The 18,943-nt window shown below is 42.7% G+C and overlaps 1 protein-coding gene across 3 annotated transcripts in view; it reads left to right on the top strand.

The window, feature by feature from the left end:
* The window catches only part of osbpl1a (oxysterol binding protein-like 1A), a 32,823-nt gene extending 14,239 nt beyond the window's left edge, over positions 1 to 18,584 (top strand). For all 3 annotated transcript variants that reach the window (XM_052073157.1, XM_052073156.1, XM_052073155.1), the window contains 13 exons: positions 143 to 296; positions 904 to 1,108; positions 4,145 to 4,220; positions 4,511 to 4,645; positions 4,722 to 4,819; positions 6,206 to 6,388; positions 6,461 to 6,568; positions 6,700 to 6,789; positions 9,682 to 9,808; positions 11,343 to 11,450; positions 13,014 to 13,137; positions 14,324 to 14,414; positions 17,868 to 18,584. In XM_052073157.1, the coding sequence (XP_051929117.1) occupies positions 143 to 296; positions 904 to 1,108; positions 4,145 to 4,220; positions 4,511 to 4,645; positions 4,722 to 4,819; positions 6,206 to 6,388; positions 6,461 to 6,568; positions 6,700 to 6,789; positions 9,682 to 9,808; positions 11,343 to 11,450; positions 13,014 to 13,137; positions 14,324 to 14,414; positions 17,868 to 17,970 (1,602 nt within the window). In that variant the 3' untranslated portion in view covers positions 17,971 to 18,584. The remainder of the gene's footprint in view (positions 1 to 142; positions 297 to 903; positions 1,109 to 4,144; positions 4,221 to 4,510; positions 4,646 to 4,721; positions 4,820 to 6,205; positions 6,389 to 6,460; positions 6,569 to 6,699; positions 6,790 to 9,681; positions 9,809 to 11,342; positions 11,451 to 13,013; positions 13,138 to 14,323; positions 14,415 to 17,867) is intronic.
* Positions 18,585 to 18,943: the final 359 nt, after the last annotated feature.

The raw sequence follows: 18,943 nt of genomic DNA, 5'->3' as shown, positions 1-18,943 counted from the left end.
GAACTTCAGCATTTTTCTTGTCATATTACATTGATTCAGAAAATATGAATCTGGCTGTTAATCTTGATGTTGCCTCTTAATGTTTGTTTTCCTCTCAGTGTATGCACGGAATACTGGTTAGCGTTTCATTGTGGGTGTGCAGGTGCATAGCATGAAATTGGAGCTGGAGGTGGAGAAGAATAAGATCCTGTCGGAAGCTCTCCAGACGCTTGCCACCGAGCACCACGAGCTGGAGCAGGTGGTCGTCAAGGGCTCCAGCGGCCTCAGCGACGATGAGTTCCACGACGCCGTGTCTGGTCAGTTTCATAGGATGACATTTTGGGGCATAAAATCTGAAATTTAGATAAATGCAATAAGAAATATATATATATTTTTTTAATCTCGAAAAAAAAAAATCCCACTTTAATCTTACGTCATGTTTTCGCGATAATGTACCACTTCTAAAGAAAAAAATCTTATTTGATTCGAATATTACGACTTTCTTCTTGAAGATGTGCAACTTATTATATTTTTTAAATTTTGACTTCAAAATTTTTTTTTAATTGAAAAAAATTGACTTGAAAAAACACTTTAATCTGATGCACTGTTTCTTTTTTGTGAAAATGTTTCACCAACATTGAAAAAAAAACTGAACAAATATTCTCGTCATATTACATCTTTTTTTTCTTGAAAAATGTGCCTACAACCTTTATCATAGTAATCTAACTTTTTTAATCGTTTCATTTGATCATATTTTATTTTTGTAGGAATGCAACCTTTTTCACATGTATCCAATTTGGTAACTGTGAAAAATCCCATTCATGCTCATCATGTTAAGCTTTTTCTTTATTTTAATATTAGATTTTATTCATTTTCCCCAAAAAGTTCTTACTAAAAAAAAATTTTTTTAAACTATTGCAGCAGGTTCAGACTCTGAGCTCTCTCTGAGTGGCTTTGAGACGGTGGCGAGTCGTTCCTTCGAGGAAGAGGAGGAGGAGGAGGAGGAAGGTGGCGCCATGTTTGGCAACTGCAGCAGCAGCAGCAGCAGCAGTCGCCTCGACAGCATGGCGCAGGGCGATCGCCATGGCAACGACCAGCAGACGCAAGCCAATGGGATCACCAAGTACAGGTCAGCGGTGCATGCTGGCGTTCCAAATGAGATGCTCGAGTCTTTCATCACACACACACTAAATCCACCTAATTTTGGGGAATATTATTAATATGTAACAAAATAAAGTCATCCATCCATTTTCTAGTCCGCTTATCCTCACGAGGATGTCGTGGGTGTGCTGGAGCCTATCCCAGCTGTCTTCGGGCAGGGTGGATCAGAGACGTCATGCTCAAAATGTGCACACGGCTGCTACAAGCTAAGTTTGAAAATAAAGAAGAAACGGTGGCATCCATTGATGAAAAAAGAGATTGGTTCACTTCTGCTGTCCCATGTAAATCCGCTTCCAATTCCAAGTGCCGACTCTCAGGTCCAAATATGCAACCGTGCTGCACGCTGACCCTCCTTTCTCCTCATCCTCACCAGCCATTCATCAAGCTGCACCAGCGCAGACTGTCCAACTGTGCCAACATCTCCGTTGAACAAAACACAGAACCTTTCTGGAAAACATAAATTTTTCAGATTTAAAATGTATCTGCTGTGTAACATTATGAATGAATTCCCACAATATGCAACTTTAAAATCTCCAAATACCCGATAAAAACAAGAATTAACAGCTAACTTTATTTTTGGAAATTACGACTTTTTTTTTTTACGACAAGCCAATGATTACTTTCGAAATTCCTCATCACCAACTTCGCTCCTCTTTTTTATTTCAGCCACCCGGCTCTTTCCGCTTGATGCGCTGAATAATTTACAGTAGCAGTGAAGAGCAAAGGACCGGTGTCTTTGTCTAAACTGTTTAAATATTGACGCGGGTTCGGCGTTAGGCGGGAATCAGTCAGCTTTGTTGACCGCTCCTTGCAGGTAGCTTTTAATGAGCCGGCTCAACATGCACATAATGTCTATGCGTCATGTCAAGTCTGATGCAACACTATCCATCACAATTATTTGGACAAATACTTTGTCGTACGCCAACACTGCCATGAATACAATAACTTCAAGAAACTGCTCCTTGCCTGTCCAGTATATTCCTGCTTATTCAAGAAGACTTTTTCTGTCAATCTTGGCTGATCCGAGTCCAACTCCTCACCACTGTCGTATGGTGTTCCACAGGGTTCAATTTTGAGGCCCCTGCTGTTTTTACTGTATTTGCTGACCCTCAGTCCAACTTAAGAAAGCATGGTATTTCCTTTCACTCCTATGTGGGTGAGAGTCAGTGCAACGGTATGTTCTGCTAAGTTAAAAGGACGCTTTCTCCTTTAAGCCACGTTTGTGCTGTCTTAAGGAAGTCAAAACCTGGATGGGGCTGAACTTAAATTTTCATGAAAACAAAACAGAAGTTGTGGTGTTTAGTACCAGTGGTCCTTTTACATCCTACCCTGTTGATTTGGGCCACCTGGGCCAACAGTCTTGAACTTTGGTTTTAAATTGGTCCGGCAAATTGGTGCTGTTGTTAAATCCAACTTTTGTTTTTAGATAGCTGCTGAGTCCTCCCTCAAGTTGTTCCAAAATTATGCTACTCACCTCCGAACTGGAGCTTGTAGGAGGGTGCATATAACTCACATTTTGGCCTCCCTTCATTGGCTCCCTGTACACTTTAGAGTTCATTTTTAGACTATTTTATTTTTTTCAAATCTTATAATCTCGCTCCACCTGAACTCCACCCAATTGCACATGCCCGGTGCCTCAGGTCAGATGTCCTGGAGGTACCAAAAACTAAGCGTCAAGTCAGAGCAGATTGAGCTTTTTTCCGTTGCTGGTCCGTTGCTCTTTGGAATTACTATATATCCCGCTAAACATTAGGCAAGCCAGCTCTGTCCATTTTAAAAGTCTTCTTAAAACACATTTTTATTATTTGGTTGTCGACTAAGCATTGTTTTGGTGTGTTTTATGAAGTTATCGTTTTAACTGTCTTCGTTTATGTACGTCTGACTTTTACTTTATGTCCAGCACTTCGGATGCACCTATGGTTGTTTTTAAAAATTCTCTGCAAATAAAAGTGAGTTGAGTTGAGTTTTACGCAGATTTTCACTTTTTGCGGGCTGGCCAGGCTGGTCCCCATCCGCTGCATTAGAAACCTACATCCTCATAAAATTGCTCCGGTTACGGTTCCCTTGAGACATACGAAGGAAATTATCCCACAAAACAGCACCAAAGTACAAGACTGGGAAGACTTTGTCTGGAAATTGCATCACTGCTCTGGGTTTAGTAGCAGCTTCAATTGCTATTCTTTATCCTTTGACAGCGTTGCAGGAATTGGGTAGACCTGGCTGGCCCAATGGACATCCTAGGACTTATAGCGCAGCAGGGTACACATCATACAAGCACCGCCAGGTTTTGCTGCAGTGGTATTGCTCAATACATGAAAGATCTCCTTAGCGGGCCAAGCTTTAAATAAGATATGACGCCTCCAGCTGATGTGTGTCTGTGATGTTTAACCAAATAAGAGCAGTCAGCTGAGAGTCATTTTCTGTGTCAATCATCGGGGATCAGCCGAGTAGTCAAGTGGAAACACTCAAACCAACTTTCTCAATCGAAATGAATGGCACGACCATTCATCCATACTTGCCCCTGGAAAACACAAAAAGAAATGTTTGTAACTTGATTTTAATGAGAAAACTAATATGCTGCAGTCTTGTACTTTATTAAAAAAAATACAGGAATCATTTAATATCACCTAAAGAATTAAAAAGTTTATGTATCGTCATTTATTGTTTTCAACTGTGCTTCTTGTGACGTGCCCTCCTCGACCACCGGGGGCAGTATATAATACAAAGACGAAACACCAAAGGCAGGTGGTGCTTTTTAGACCTGGGCCGTTGCAATGCATTTTTTTTTTCATAAAATAAAATACACTGAAACAAACAAATACAATTCTAGATCAATATGATTTTTCTTCATTTTAGCACAAACACTAAATATTCTCATAATACAACCGTTCCTTGAAATTATGTCATTTAATACCCTCCCAACAATCTGATTTACCATCTGCATAATATTCAGAAAAAAATAAACATTATGTTTTCTTTTAATGCATGGATATTATGGTTTCAGGACTAGTTTGCCCGCACCCATGTTTTCAAGAAATGACTTCAGCATTTGGAGTATTCTCAGAAACTGCATCGGAATGGTGAGAAAATATTCTCAGCATGCAAGACAATTTGTTTCATGACAGCTGTGTTCTGTATAACCTTCCTCATTTGGCCCGTGTGTAGTCTGGCAGTATTGTTTTCATCAAAGTAGACTTAAAAACTTTTGAGTTTTCATGAACTAAAGCCGGGCTGAAACTACCACCGATACAAATGACTGAAATGTGACTAAAACTAATGAGCATTTTAATCCAAAAGTCGAATTTTAAGATGCCTGCCAAGAGCAACACTGCTTAATGTACCTCCCCCCCTCCCCCGGCATGGCTTCCAGGAGCTCTCCAAAATCACCATGCCGGTGATCTTCAACGAGCCGCTCAGCTTCTTGCAGCGCCTGACCGAATACATGGAGCACACGTACCTTATCCGGCAAGCCAACGCCACCATGGACTCCCTTGAAAGGATGAAGGTAAAGAAGATCCGAAAACATACGAGCCCAGTCAGCAAAATAAACAGAATGCTGATTGCTCAACCTTTCTTGTCAGTCCGTAGCGGCCTTTGTGGTGTCTGCGGTGGCATCGCAATCGGAGAGGACGGGCAAGCCCTTCAACCCGCTGCTCGGAGAAACCTACGAATTGGTCAGGTGAAGGGAAAATCAATGCAGTCCTTGAATCCAATATTTCCCACCCTTTTTGGAGCCAAGGAACACATTTTACATTCAAACAATCTCATACCAAACCGTCAAATAAAAATAGCACCGCTGTTGTTTGAAGGTTTTTAATCACCCTCTATGGTACTTCACATTATATGCCAGCATTAAGCTAGCAGACTTTCACCATCTGAGTTGTTTGAACATTTTGGTGTTTAAATATACAATATGGGGCGGCCTGGTAGTCCAGTGGTAAGCGCGTTGGCTTCACAGTGCAGAGGTACCGGGTTCGATTGCAGCTCCGGCCTCCCTGTGTGGAGTTTGCATGTTCTCCCCGGGCCTGCGTGGGTTTTCTCCGGGTGCTCTGGTTTCCTCCCACATTCCAAAAATGTGCATGGCAGGCTGATTGAACACTCTAAATTGTCCCTAGGTGTGAGTGTGAGCGTGGATGGTTGTTCGTCTATGTGTGCCCTGCGATTGGCTGGCAACCGATTCAGGGTGTCCCCTGCCTACTGCCCGGAGACGGCTGGGATGGGCTCCAGCACCCCTCGCGACCCTAGTGAGGATCAAGCGGTACGGAAGATGAATGAATGAATGAATAACTGGAAACAATTTGCACTGTAGAGGTACCGGGTTCGATTCCAGCTCCGGCCTCCCTGTGTGGAGTTTGCTTGTTCTCCCCGGGCCTGTGTGGGTTTTCTCCGGGTGCTCCGGTTTCCTCCCACATTCTAAAAACAGGCATGGCAGGCTGATTGAACACTCTAAATTGTCCCTAGGTGTGAGTGTGAGCATGGATGGTTGTTCGTCTCTGTGTGCCCTGCGATTGCCTGGCAACCGATTCAGGGTGTCCCCCCGCCTACTGCCCGAAGACAGCTGGGATAGGCTCCAGCACCCCCTACGACCCTAGTGAGGATCAAGCGGTTAGGAAGATGAATGAATGAATGAATATACAATATTTAATTTGCGGTTGCAGATTAGAATCACTTTTGCACATCTATGCTAATTCATATTAGCCTGCCTATGGCACTTCACATTATATGTTAGCATTAAAGCTTGGACGTTTGCTAGCTGCGTTGTTTGAACATTTTGGTATTTAAATATGTACATTTTAATTGTCTTTTGTTTTGTGTCAATTGTACAGGAAATTTCAACTAAGATTGACCGAAAAAAAACAAGATTGTGCCTCTTATTGAGAGAGCTTTTTTTCACTTATCGCGGAATGCGTCGGAAACATACATATTCACAAACTCAAGTTGAATTTTCCCGTGGAGTCTTTTTCCTAAGCAAAACTCAAGCCCTAAAATGAAGTTGGACTCATGTCGCATATGACTGGAGTAAGGCCTCCATCTGAGAATCACGACTTGATTGTCATCAATCCAGGGAGGACCTGGGTTTCCGGCTCGTATCGGAGCAGGTGAGCCACCACCCTCCCATCAGCGCCTTCCACGCCGAAGGTCTCCGGCAGGAATTTGTCTTCCACGGCTCCATCTACCCCAAACTCAAATTCTGGGGGAAGAGTATGCAAGCCGAGCCTCAAGGAATCCTCACGTTGGAGCTGCCCGAGTGAGGACGGCTAAAATTCACCACCACGTCCTTTCGCTTCCTAACGTAACAAGACTTTGGTTTGCCGCGCAGGCACAACGAAGCGTACACGTGGACCAACCCCACGTGCTGCGTGCACAACATCATCGTGGGCCAGCTGTGGATTGAGCAGTATGGATGTGTGGAGGTGATCAACCACAAGTAAGTAGATGTGTGTCAGTACTGGTTCAGAGATGCTATTGCTAATGCTAACCACAGCAGCGGCTGAGCAGTGAATGAAAGTACCGGCCACCGTTTACGCCCGTCTTTTGCTCTTTGTGTGTTTTATGCAGAACTGGTGAAAAATGCTGCCTCAACTTCAAGCCATGTGGTTTTTTTGGCAAAGAACTGCACAAAGTTGAAGGCTACATTTTGGACAAAAGGTACACTGACATGAATCGATGTTTAACAGTGTGTTGTTTAATTGCCGTAAGTGAAAATAAAAAGCAGACCCCCACCTGCCCTTATGTACATAGACCGTAGTGACAACTGACGAGTTTGCGCCATTTTTTGTGCGATCGTGTTGCGCAGGTATACAAATATACAAATGCATACATCTATATATATATTGCGCGTCGTCCCGCACGCGGTCTGTCCTTCCGTCTGTCCCTTTTCAAAACGTACCTACTTCACCGCGCCGCCACTGCGCCGCTCAGGCAGTGGCTCACTACGATCGCCCGGGCATCTTAGCGAAAAAATGTTGTCTACCCACAAGCATTGCAATGAAATTGTTAGTTATTTAGTAGAGCTAAACATCTCTTTATTTTCGCGATAAGCAATGAAGATGAACAAAAAGTTGAACCAAGCAACAACACTTTTGTGGGCCGAAGGCCCACCTTACCAGCCTTCCGCAGGAACTAGCTGGAGGGCGTCTCATCAGCTAGTACATTTATATTGTATTTATTGAAAAAAAATACTTTGTTATCATAATATTGCAACTTTTACGGTGAAAATGTAGCTTTCTATCTTTGAAAAAAAAGCATCTTTATGTGCAAATTCTAACTTGACTTCCCATACTATACAAGTTTTTTAACCTTTAAAAGATCCAACTTTTTTTTAAACTCAACTATCACGCAAACCTGTGTATTAATGAATGTGGAACAGCTTGCTGTTTAATTGCCACCATTTGTAAACACATCCAAAATCCTTTTCATCGTCTTTTTTAATCCCACTTTAATCATTCCTCGTGTACTTTGATTATTTACGAACCCTTTGTGGGGGAAGTGCCGTCGTCATCGGCACTCTCGCTTTCAAGTGATTCAGATTAAAGACTTTGCAGCGAATCCAACTGGCGCTTATTAAAAGCGAATCCAAATATCCATTATATTTCTGAGCCGGCGTGATTGAATGTGCTTTAAGTATACTTAACTGAAATCATTTGCAAATCAAAACCGACAGCGTGAAGTGCTTTGGCTGGACTCCCACCCATATTATTAATTAACGCACAATTAGCCAATCATTTGACTTGAGACGCGGCTCTCCAACGTCACGATCTGAATTCAATTCCGCGACTGCGAGAAAAGCAGCCAAGTGGGATTAAAAGAGGAATGTCGGAATTTAGCGGAACACTTGGCTAGCTGAAGAATGCAAGATTAAAATGCAACGTTTGGGGAGGGTTTGCGTAAATCTGCCATATTCCTTGGGAAGAGGCGAGGCGTGCACATGCTGAGGTGCTACACATGTTTTGTTATGTTACACATAACTATTCATCTAGTTGCCCAAAAAGAAGACAAACTACTGATTTTACATTTTATAAAAAAAGAAGAAAAACTGTCCTCAGCCAAAAATAAGAGGGGGTCGTAAAAAGAGCAACTGTTGATGTTGGACGTTTGCAAAAAGACTAAACTATTCATTTTGTATACTGCGAAGGAAAAGATAAACGATGGATGTTGCACTCTTTCAAAAAGAAGACAAAAATATTGATGGTGCTTTGCTGTTTAAAAAAAAAAGATAACCTATTGATGTTATTCATTCATTCATCTTCCGAACCGCTTGATCCTCACTAGGGTCGCGGGGGGTGCTGGAGCCTATCCCAGCTGTCTTCGGGCAGTAGGCGGGGGACACCCTGAACCGGTTGCCAGCCAATCGCAGGGCACACAGAAACGAACAACCATTCGCACTCACACTCACACCTAGGGACAATTTAGAGCAGTGGTCACCAACATGGTGCCCGCGGGCACCAGGTAGCCCGTGAAGACCACTTGAGTAGCCCGCCAGTGCCTGGACATTGTGATTTGCTAGTAGAAATTATGATTTAAAAATGCAAACATTGGCAGTACTGTGAGACATTTCGAAACACGATCAAAGTCTGACAATTTAAATCATCAAGTATTAAAAATAACACATCCTCATATTATTGAAGGTATTTTGGACAAATATGTTATTTCAGACGTGTATCAATTTGGTAGCCCTTCACACAATCGGTACACATGAAGTTGCTCTCACCCTCAAAAATGTTGGTGACACCTGATTTAGAGCGTCCAATCAGCCTGCCACGCATGTTTTTGGAACGTGGGAGGAAACCGGAGCACCCGGAGAAAACCCACGCAGACCCGGGGAGAACATGCAAACTCCACACAGGGAGGCCGGAGCTGGAATCGAACCCGGTACCTCTGCACTGTGAAGCCGACGTGCTATATTGATGTTATACTTTCCTAAAAAGAAGACAAAGCATTCATAATTCACTCTCTTAAGATGGAGGAAAACTGTTGCCGTCATATCTTCCTAACAAGAAGTAACCTATTCATTTACTCAACCAAAAATAAGACAAACTACTGATTTTGTGCTTCACTCAAAAGAAAGCAAACAATTGATGTTGCAATTTCTTAAAAAGAAAAGATAACTACTGACGTTGCATTGAAAGATACATTTCATGTTATGCCTGGCGAAATGTTGCACTTTCCTAAAATGAAGAAAAACTTTACTTTGTTCCTAACAAGATGAGGGCAATTAAAATTCAAAAACTCTAGGAAAGGCAGGCAAGTAGGAAAAAAAGGAAAGAAACAAAAACAGAGGAGCAGATGGTTGATTGGAAAAGGCCAAAACAGCCCAGCTGTTCAATTATTTGCTTATTCTACTTTTTTTTTTTTTTTCTCGGCACCTAACCCAGTTGATCGTGAGACCGCTACCATTGTGCATTTTGCGACATTCCTTAGCGAGAGCCACGAATATTAATAATGACAGTTGCCTTGCGTTACCTTGTCACCACCGAGCAAGTAAAACAAGCAAAAAGAATGACCTTGGCCCCGCATGTGCTTTCATTTTGCACCCAAAAGCAAAAAGAAGCTGTGCGCGCTGTACGGCAAGTGGACCGAATGCTTGTACGTCATCGATCCAGCTACCCTGGAGGCTCACAGGAAAAGCGACAGGAAAGGAGAAGAAGGCAAAAACATCAGCAAAAAGGTACAGTAACAACTCCGTAATGCATTACTGTGAACCGCATACGATCAGAAAAGGCCTTTTGAGTGCCTGCGCAGGCCATGATTGAGGTCACATGTTAATGTTTGTAAGTGCAAATGAGTGTTTCCGCTAAATACATAAATAAATGAATGAATGAATAAATAACTAACTAAATAAATAAATAGGGCGGCCCGTTAGTCCAGTGGTTAGAACGTCGGCTTCACAGTGCAGAGGTACCGGGTTCGATTCCAGCTCCGGCCTCCCTGTGTGGAGTTTGCATGTTCTCCCCGGGCCTGCGTGGGTTTTCTCCGGGTGCTCCGGTTTCCTCCCACATTCCAAAAACATGCGTGGCAGGCCGATTGAACACTCTAAATTGTCCCTAGGTGTGAGTGTGAGTGCGAATGGTTGTTCGTTTCTGTGTGCCCTGCGATTGGCTGGCAACCGGTTCAGGGTGTCCCCCGCCTACTGCCCGGAGACGGCTGGGATGGGCTCCTGCACCCCCCGCGACCCTAGTGAGGATCAAGCGGTTCGGAAGATGAATGAATGAATAAATAAATATCATGAAGCTCGGCTAGCAGACAATCTACTGATGTTGCACTTTCCTAAAAAGACGACAAACAATTGGTGTTGTACTTTCTCCCCCAACCCAAAAAAAAGACAACGGATCATGTGCGTTCTTAAAAAGAAGACAAAATACTGCAGTTGCACCACATTTTGACAGGTGACTGCTTTAAGAAGGGTAACCCCTTGAGAGGCCCCATCAAATTTTCAAGGGGGCCTTTTCAACACACAAATAATGATAAGATGCAAAATAATGATCACAAATTCAAAAATAATGATAGTATGCAAACTAATGATGAGATATGAATCCAGAACTATGTCGAACAAACACAGACACACTTATACCAAACGCACTCACAACCCACTTTCCTAAAAATACGGCAAAGTATTGATTTGCACTTCCCTAAAAAGAAGACAAATTACGGACCATGCTTTCCTAAAGTGAAGACAATCTATTACTGTATTTGCCTAAAAAGAAAATAAACTTTAAAAATTTGCCCTTCCTTAAAAAGTAGAAAGGCAACTGATATTTTAAAAAAGAGGCAAACTGTTGAAGTTGTGCTTTTTAAAAGAGAGAAGTGTTGATTGGCACTTTGCTTAAAAAAAAAACTTTCTTAAAAAGTTGCACTTTCCTAAAAAGAGGACCAAATCAAATGCATGATGATGATCTATTGATTTCCACCCCCCCAAAACAAAAACAAACTGCTGTTGTCGTCCTTTGCTAAAAAGAAGACCACCACCTCTGATTGCACTTTGTCAAGAAAAAGACAAACCATTGATTTGTTTTTCCCTCAAAAGAAGAGCGACTACTGATCTCACGCTTCCGTAAGAAGGCGATGATGTTTGCTCACGAGGAGATAAAAGTGTCGGTCTGTAAATTGACCTCAGACGCGGAGTTAATCTCTGTCACGCTTGAATGGATGTCATGTCAAAAGTATACGCCTGCCCCCCCCCCCCCCCCCCCCCCCATGTGCAGGGTGACACCGAGGAGGACGTTCACTCTCAAGCACACGACAGTGTGGACGTGATTCCCGGCAGCCAGCTACTGTGGAGGATCGCCCCCCGGCCGGCCAACTCACCCCAGGTGGTCTTAGAAAACGCACCCGAGAGCCCCCAGTAAAGGGGTATTAGTTTTAGTATTAGTTTTAGTATTAGTTTGAGTTTATATATACCGGTACATATGGAGTGCTTGTTGAGTGCAAAATTCATCCTTCCAGGGACAGCGGTTTGTTTGTTTGTTTGTTTATTCATTCATTCATCTTCCGAGCCGCTTGATCCTCACTAGGGTCGCGGGGGGTGCTGGAGCCTATCCCAGCCGTCTCCGGGCAGTAGGCGGGGGACACCCTGAATCGGTTGCCAGCCAATCACAGGGCACACATAGACGAACAACCATCCACGCTCACACTCACACCTAGGGACAATTTAGAGTGTTCATTCAGCCTGCCATGCATGTTTTTGGAACGTGGGAGGAAACCGGAGCACCCGGAGCAAACCCACGCAGGCCCGGGGAGAACATGCAAACTCCACACAGGGAGGCCGGAGCTGGAATCGAACCCAGAATACCTCTGCACCAAGTAACGTGCTAGCCACTGGACTACCGGGCCGCCCGTTTGTTTATTGAACATAAAACATATACAGTAATAATTTGACAGAAAATAAGGTAGATAAAAAAAGTAAAAAGAAAGAAATCAGTCTTCATTCAACACAGTTATTATGTTCAAGGGAGTAGGATGAAGTAAAAAACTTATCTAGTCCTACCCCGTTATGTGTTTATATCTACTAAATCATTTTTATATCAATCAGAAAAGAAAAAGTAAGAAGAAGTCTCCATTAAGGCTCATACTTTACCCTTAACCGTGATATTTTTACAGCTTTTGGTTTGTATCGGGATTATATACATTCCTTGTGTTCATAATGGATATTTCAATACCTTTCTCTATTTATCAACTTAGTTCTGATTTATCGTTATATTTAATGTTTAGAATTTATCATTTTAACTCTGATTGCTGTAGGTTGTTTGTACTATTTTTTTGAATTTGCTTTTGAACTCAGCAAGCGATTTACTCATTTTTAGGTCCGTTTCGAGATTATTCCACAGATTAACACCTTTGCTAGATACACTTCTTTGCTTGATGTTTGTTCTTGTTTTGAGTTTTTTGAATAAGTTGGTACCTCTTAATTCATAATTGCTTTCTCGAATTTCGAAAAACTTCTGAATGTTTTGGCAGAGCAGGTTATTGTGTGCTTTGTACATTAATTGGGCGATTTTAAAGTCAACCAGGTTCATACAGTGGACAGTTTATCAGGTTATCAGGTTACAGGGTTCATGATAGGGTTAAAAAAAGGTCTCTGCAAGTAATATGGAATAGGATGATGTAAACTAAAATTCCGAAATGACTTCCTTAATACTGTACCATGAATGAATGAAATGAATTGACAAAGACAAAAAAAGGACATTTTCGCTATCATTACAGGTAGCAAGACTGATCAAACTGTTTTTTGTGAAAAGCATTTTCTTTTTAATTTTATTTCGTGAACAAAAAATGTTTTCTTCACTATTTGATTGAGTTGTTTCATTAGTTTACGTTATCTTTGATAACGCTGGACCATGCACAAGAGCCCTTAAATCCAATTTACCCCCTCGCAGATGTACAGCTTCACGTCCTTCGCCATGCAGCTGAATGAGCTGCATGAGGACATGGAGGGCATCCTTCCTCGCACGGACTGCAGGATGAGGCCCGACATTCGAGCCATGGAGAACGGCGATATCGGTAACGGTTCAATCGTACTCGTTTGTTCGGCAGTAAAACTGTGACGCGGTGGTGTAGACAACGTAAAGTATGAGAGCAATCGTCTCATTTCTCCAAAACATTTCTACCTCCTCCCTCCTGGCACCTTTGTCTATCGGTGTGTCTGCGTGTTTTGTACGCTCTCTTTTTACCATCAAGTGACATCTTGTCATTTCACAATTAACTGTCGCACTTTTGTAAAAAGCCCAGTTATGTATTTGCACTTTCCAAAAAAAAAAAAGAATACAACTGGCTGATGTTGCATTTTCCCCAAAAAATACTGTTGTTGTGCTCAACTCGATGCATAAAAAAAAAAAAAAATAATAATCCAATTTGCACTTTCCTAAAAAGAAGACAAACTGCACATGTTACACTCTCCTCAAAATATTTGTGTTGCTCTTTCCTAAAAAGTAGACATTTGGGAAAGGCTTATGTTTTAAAAACAATTGTGTTTTTTTAAAAGCTGCTCAAAGGAAATGTAAAATGCTAACTTTTTTTGTTGTTATGTGCTGTACATTTCTAATTCAGTCATTATGTTAAATATGATTTTCTAGATTATCATCTAGATCTAGATTATCGTTTTTTTGTGAACCCTTAGGCCTACTATGCTACTGCATTTTCAAATTGGTCATGACGGAAGTCCTATTATTCATTCATTCATTCATTCATCTTCCTAACCGCTTGATCCTCACTAGGGTCGCGGGGGGTGCTGGAGCCTATCCCAGCTGTCTCCGGGCAGTAGGCGGGGGACACCCCGAATCGGTTGCCAGCCAATCGCAGGGCACAAAGAAACAAACAACCATTCGCACTCACACTTGTACCTAGGGACAATTTAGAGTGTTCAATCAGCCTGCCACGCATATTTTTGGAACGTGGGAGGAAACCAGAGCACCCGGAGAAAACCCACGCAGGCCCGGGGAGAACATGCAAACTCCACACAGGGAGACCGGAGCTGGAACCGAACCCGGTACCTCTGCACTGTGAAGCCGACGTGCTAACCACTGGACTACCGGGCCGCCCTAGTCCTATTATTATTATTATTATTTTTTTTTTTTTAGTGCATGTGTGTGTGTGTGTGTGTGTGTGTGTTTTTTAAGGTGTTACTTGGTACAAAATAGAATTGCTTCCCACCAGTTTGGCATTCTTACTTATGCTATTGTTCCCATAGACTTGGCCAGCGAGGAGAAGAAAAGACTGGAGGAGAAACAGAGGGCGGCCCGCAAGAAAATCTCCAAATCCAATGACGAGTGGAAGACGAGGTGAGTTTGTTGAACTAATTTTTCTGCTCGGAATGGCTCCACTTCACGGGCACGCTGTAAATCATGCAAAAGTCTTTCAATTGGAGCCTAAACGGGCACTGGCCATCTTTGTTAGTGACAAGACGGATCAGCCGGAGTCCATGTCGTCATCTTTTTTACAAATCGGTCCATAATTGATCGTTGATATTCACAGTCCCCACTGTCGTTTGTCTCTTGTTTAATGTACTTAGATGAGCGGCCATTTTGTGTTAATTACTCCCCAGTGGAAGCGTCTTTGGAGGAATACTTTTTGGCAATCTGCTCCTTTCGCTTTCTTCCTCGCGCCAGAGCTGTATGAAAAGGTTAATTATACTCTCGGGGGCTCAAATATGATACTTCATCCAGGAGATTGTTTGTGTAGTTCGCAAAGAAGGGCGTAGCTAGCCTTTAGCGCTCAAACTTGGATGACAAAGTTATTCCAGAAAGAAAAAGTTTCACGGTCGATAAATGGGTTATCAAGCCACATACACACACATAGCATTGTTTCATCGTTGACAGACTATTGATGATTATCCTTCGACGGATTAATGAAGTACTGTATATATACTGTTTTTAATCAAATCACGCCATCTCACAATTATATTAGACATGGCTTTGGCCTCGGGCGGAATGATTTTGAATAATAGTCTAAATTATACATTTCTTCAATATTTTTTAACAACAATTTATTGTATTCTTTCTTCAACGTTGTCTAGCACAATTTTTTTTTTGTGATAGTTTCATTGTTTGTATTGAAGTTTGACTTGAGCAGCCGTTGTAATTTAAAGTCATGACATTTCAGAAAAAAAAACAATTCACCTGTTGCTGAATCTAAACACTACTGAATATGTTCCTTTATTACATCTCATATCAATGTTGTTATTATGTGATGATGATGATTATTATTATTATTATGAAAATTGTGATGGGCTAGAGGAAAAAAAAAACAATGACAAACATCAGTGCGAAGAATTCGGCTAGAAAGGTTAACTTGCGTCTCTGATTTCCAATTTGAAATGAATTTGATAGCGTTTATTTGTCCAATTGAAGTAGAGCTGTTAACTCATTCACTCCCAAAGACGTTTTTAAACGTCTTTTCAGACTAGGCGCAGAATTGGTTGGTACTGAATGAGTTAACTTACAAAGCACTTTGATGTCGACTCTGACGTGCAGTGTTCGATATGACAACTTTGCCAAATTTGTACTGAATGTCTATATTTTTATTTTGAATTCTTAACTAAATTGGGTTAAGCAATAAGCTGTCAATGCCACAAGAAATCGGCAAAGCACTACTTTTCTTTTAGACAGAGCTATGGCCTGTAAAAAAAAATGAAGCCCCTCCCCCCTTAATTCAGCATGTCTACTTTTTGTTTTTCACATCAGGGCTTGATCCTGCAAATAATGAGTGTTGACTGTCAAGCTTTCCTCCAGTTTGTTGCTTCAAACGCTTGTGCTAAATGGATGTTTATTTCTCCTTCCTTGTCTGTTTTTACACTCGCGCACTTGGCCCAAGGTTAGACTTTGGCGACTACGTGCTTGACATGCGCGATGGGATATCACCAGAAATAATTGAAAGAAAAGCCTTTCATATCCTCCGCGCTGAGATATCATCTTGAAATGTGTCCCCCTCTCTTGTTGAGATGGGTTCCTTAGGAGGGGGTGGGGGCAACAATGTGTTTTCATTGCTCTTCCGCTCTACTTTTCATCCAGTTATCCATGTCCCCTTCAATATTTCGACAATATTCTTCCTTTGCTTGCGTGTTTTAAATCAGGGACCGTTCTACATTTTTTTGACGTTGGAAAAAAAATGCTGATTACCAGAGATGTGTTCCTTGAGCCGGTCCTTGGCCTCGAGGACCGAGGGGCGGTCCTTGGTCCTCGGCCTTGGCCTCGGAGTCAAGTCCTTGGTCCTTGACCTTGGCCTCGGGAGTCAAGTCCTTGGCCTGGGATAGCCGGTCCTCGCACACAATGAGGGATTAGTCATGAAGACCTCCCAAGTGGTATGGTAGCATTGTTTTATACATGTCCTCGGCTAGGCCTCAGCTTCAAAATCAGTCCTTGGTCCCCGGCCTTGGAGGCAAGTCCTTGGTCCTTGGCCTTGGCCTCGAAAAATTTTCCAAGTCCTTGGCCTCGGAGTCAAGTCCTTGGCCTAGGATAGCCGGTCCTCGGACACAATGAGGGATTAGTCATGAAGACCTGCCAAGTGGTATGATAGCATTGTTTTATACATGTCCTCGGCTAGGCCTCAGCTTCAAAATCAGTCCTTGGTCCCCGGCCTCGGAGTCAAGTCCTTGGTCCTTGACCTTGGCCTCGGGAGTCAAGTCCTTGGCCTGGGATAGCCGGTCCTCGGACACAATGAGGGATTAGTCATGAAGACCTCCCAAGTGGTATGGTAGCATTGTTTTATACATGTCCTCAGCTAGGCCTCAGCTTCAAAATCAGTCCTTGGTCCCTGGCCTTGGAGGCAAGTCCTTGGTCCTTGGCCTTGGCCTCGGAAAATTTTCCAAGTCCTTGGCCTTGGCCTTGGCCTCGGAGTCAAGTCCTTGGCCTCGGGTTGCCGGTCCTTGGACACAACACTGCTGATTACCAATTAATTACAATGGCCGTCGGTTCCACGCGGACTTTTGCTATTCGTGAGCCGGCTTGATCCTTATTCATCGTAAATAGTGGGGGCCAACTTTAAAATATATGGCTCAAAAATAACTTTACTTTTCTTTCGATACATTTAAGAATACAAACTTATGGTATGTATTTATGGATAAGAAATAATGAGACCGGCGGGTTGGATATTCTTGGTGAGGGCAGGCTGGAGTTCGCCGGCTAGTGTGTGTCTGTAACATCTCGCCGGTGAGTGTATGCACACTGTCTAACGGTGGTTTGAATCTTGTCAGCGGGTGCTTGTCTTAACAACAGGCTGGATTCCACTGGCGGGTGTGCACAAAACAGCAAGGTGGAGCTCGCCGGCGAGTGTGCGCGTAAACGTGAGATGGTTCTTTCTGGCAAATTCGTTCGATCTCACTGGTGTGGGCGTGCAACGCAACGGAGTGGATCTCGCCAGCGTGTGCGAGCGTAGCAATGGGCTGCATCGCTCTCCGGCGATTGCGCTTGTTCAGTCCAGTATTCGGCCATTTCACTCGATGGGCTGGCTCTTATCGTCCCGCCAGAGAGTATGTTCTCAGCCGCAGGTTGGATCTCGCTTGTAAGTGCGTGCAGGACACTGCGTTGGCTCTCGCTTCAAGGTGGCTCTGAATCTTCCAAGCCGTTATGCACAAGGGGCTCACTAAGTGAAATATCTTGATAAATCGCAAACGGGAAATTGACTTGGTTGTGTAATTTTACACATGGATGGGTTGGCATGAATTCACAACTATTTATACTGTATACAAGCAATTATAAAATACATTTTTCATTCGGTCTGCTTGTGTTGGTTGTCAGGTGGTTCCAGCTGGGCCCCAATCCCCACACCGGCTCGCAGGACTGGATCTTCAATGGCGGATACTGGGACAGGACGTACCCTCAGCTACCAGACATTTACTAGAATTCTCCGCAAGCAATGCGCACACATGAACTGTGGCCTTAAAGTGCTTTGACATTCTGGAGGTGTGCGTTAGAAATGTCAGTATCTCTGGGGTTTTAAACAAACGTTCATCACCGTCGACTTTCAGCTCACACGTGTGCGTCAGTGTGGGGATTGTTTTTAATAGGCTGCTATCTAAATATTTGTAAAATTGCTGAAGTTCTTGTTTGCGTGGACGATATAAACCCCACGCTGAGCCGTCAACGACCTCATCGTCATCCGCAATTTGCTGAGCTGCAAAAAAATCATGTTACTTTTCCAGCTATAGAAAAGGGGGGGACCAGAGCAATATCCACGATCGTTACTATTGACACTAAATGGTCACTTTATTAGGTATACCTGTAAAAATTAAAGGACAGCAAATAAATGAACTGTATTGAAAAATGTCCTGGGCTCTTTGCTGGCCACCTCATTTCATTTCTTTGAACTATTTTAGTTATTCCAAAGGGAATGAAAGTTCCCAAGGATGGGTTTTCCCGTTTACGGTTTTCCCACTTCAGTTCTTTAATTGTATCAATTTTATACTGTTGACATTAAATTGTAAGTTGTGATCATTTTTGGCCAATGGAAACCGATTTTGTTGGAAAACTTTGTTTTAATTCCTTTTTATTTACTGGATCAAATCAGACAATTTGCCGCAAATGGGTTTTATTCTACATGCCAACGTTGAAATGTTTCGTACCAGATGACATCATTTAGCAATTTTCGGATAATACGTGTGACAGATTGAACACCGGATGAAAGATGGCTTGAAGTTTTGTGTGTTGGCACCGCGCAGAAGTGAAGTTTGATAACTTGCCATAAAATATGAAACTGAGCCATCAAATATGAAACTCTGATCACTCCACAAGGTCAGTGAAAAACCGGCCATCTGGAAAATTCAGTCCCTGAAGCCACTTTGATTCACCAGCATGACATTTTGTAGGCATCGTTA

Source organism: Hippocampus zosterae, chromosome 8 (assembly GCF_025434085.1).
Source record: "Hippocampus zosterae strain Florida chromosome 8, ASM2543408v3, whole genome shotgun sequence".
Taxonomy (NCBI): domain Eukaryota; kingdom Metazoa; phylum Chordata; class Actinopteri; order Syngnathiformes; family Syngnathidae; genus Hippocampus; species Hippocampus zosterae.
The sequence above is the reverse complement of the archived record's forward strand: the minus strand, read 5'-3'. Positions and strand labels throughout refer to the sequence as shown.